The sequence below is a fragment of the Grammomys surdaster genome, unplaced genomic scaffold, assembly GCF_004785775.1.
Source record: "Grammomys surdaster isolate TR1022 unplaced genomic scaffold, NIH_TR_1.0 140, whole genome shotgun sequence".
In the NCBI taxonomy this organism is placed as follows: Eukaryota; Metazoa; Chordata; class Mammalia; order Rodentia; family Muridae; genus Grammomys; species Grammomys surdaster.
In genome coordinates, this window is record NW_021604598.1 from 1,988,129 (window position 1) to 1,989,821 (window position 1,693).

Consider the following 1,693-nt stretch of genomic DNA (forward strand, 5'->3'; position numbering starts at 1 on the left):
TTTTTTTTTTTTTTTTTTTTAAAGGTTTTTGGAGACAGTTTCTCTGTGTAGCCCTGGCTGTCCTGGAACTCACTCTGTAGACCAGGCTGGCCTCGAACTCAGAAATCTGCCTGCCTCTGCCTCCCAAGTGCTGGGATTAAAGGCCTGCTCCACCATTGCCCGGCTTGTTTCCTATTTTCTTTCTTTCTTTCTTTCTTTTTTTTTTTGTTGTTGTTGTTTCCTATTTTCATGGTGTTTGGGTGCGTGCCGTGTGTGAGGGCATGCATGTAGGTGTTCGTGTGTGTGTGTGTGTGTGTGTACACAAGTCTGGCTGTGCTGCAAGTGTCTTTACCCACCGAACTTTCTCATTGGCCTGCAGGATTGCTTTTTTGGACATACCGCCCCATACAGAAGGCCCTAGTAGCATTTGACCACTGTATGCCTGAAACACAGCTGGTGTTGAATGCTGAAATGACAAAATACATATCAGACATATCAGACTAAACATATTATAAAGGGCTGGGAGACAGCTCAGTGGGTAAAGTACCTGCCACACAGATATGAATCCCTGAGTTTAAACCTTAGAACCCACATAAAGCCGAATGTGGTATCTGTAATCAAAGCACTGGTGCATGGGGAGGGGAGGGGAAGACAGGAGAGCCCCTGGGAGTTCCAAGGCTGGCCAGTGGAGCATCAGCAAGCAAGAGAACCTGTCTCAACTGAGGTAGAAACTGAGGATCACACCCAAGGTTGTCCTCTGACTCCACCTAATACCAGTCACTCCCACCTGTATATCTGTACAAGTGTTTGCCTAAATGTGTCTGTCTGTCTGTGTATCACATGTGTGATGTGTGTAGTGCCTCAGAAACTGGAAGGTCTAAATGGAGTTAAAACCAGCTGTGAGCTGTTTCGGGTGCTAGGAATTGGCCCTGGGCCTCTACAAGAGTAGCAAGTACTCATAACCACTGACCTGTCTCTCCTGCACTCCTGAGTACTTTGAGGTTGATCCAGCCAAGACAAGAGCATTTCAAAGAAAGAGAGAGAGAACACAACTCCACTCTTTGGTTTTTAGAGGTGGAGTCTTACCATGAAGTACAGGTAGGCCTTTAATTCTCCATCCTCCTGCCTTAGCCTCCTAAGTACTTGGAAGATAGGCATAGCCACCAATCCTTGCTGGACTTCATGGTACAGAGACTAGCTTGAGCTGAGGTAGTGTCACCTGTGGTCAGAGAAGAGTAGAGGACAGAGGTCCTGAATGTCCAAAGGAAGAGCCAGGTTTCCTTTACTAGGATGCAGCTGTGGGCGGGTTTCAACCAAGTGTCCCTCTCTGGTCTCCCTCCCCTCTCTCCAGGCTGGACATTCTGCACCAGGTTGCTGTTTGGCAGAGGAACTTCAAGAGAATCGTGAGTGTCCTGAGTAGCACGGCAGAGCTTCCCACTGGGCTCAGCGGCCTGTGAGTGTGCTCTCTGGAAACAACCCAGCTCAAGCCTTGTCTGCCTGTTCTAATCAGGCAGGCCCCTCCTCAGGTCGTAATTTAGCACCCATCCCTGTAGCTGTTGTGGTAGAGAAGCTGCAACCCACCAGATCCCTGCCCCAGAGAACTCAGAGTCTAATAGGAGACGTGAAGGAACATCAGTAGTTGAGTGGGCACGAATCCTTGGGAGCCATCTCTCCAGAGAGAGGTACTGAGCGCATATGTACTGGGAGCCGTCTC

General features: G+C 48.9%; 1 protein-coding gene across 1 annotated transcript in view; it reads left to right on the plus strand.

The window, feature by feature from the left end:
- Mrpl4 (mitochondrial ribosomal protein L4) overlaps positions 1 to 1,693 on the plus strand; it is a 6,041-nt gene that overhangs the window by 1,438 nt on the left and 2,910 nt on the right. The window contains exon 4 of the mRNA XM_028763768.1: positions 1,331 to 1,382. Coding sequence (XP_028619601.1) covers positions 1,331 to 1,382 — 52 coding nt within the window. The remainder of the gene's footprint in view (positions 1 to 1,330; positions 1,383 to 1,693) is intronic.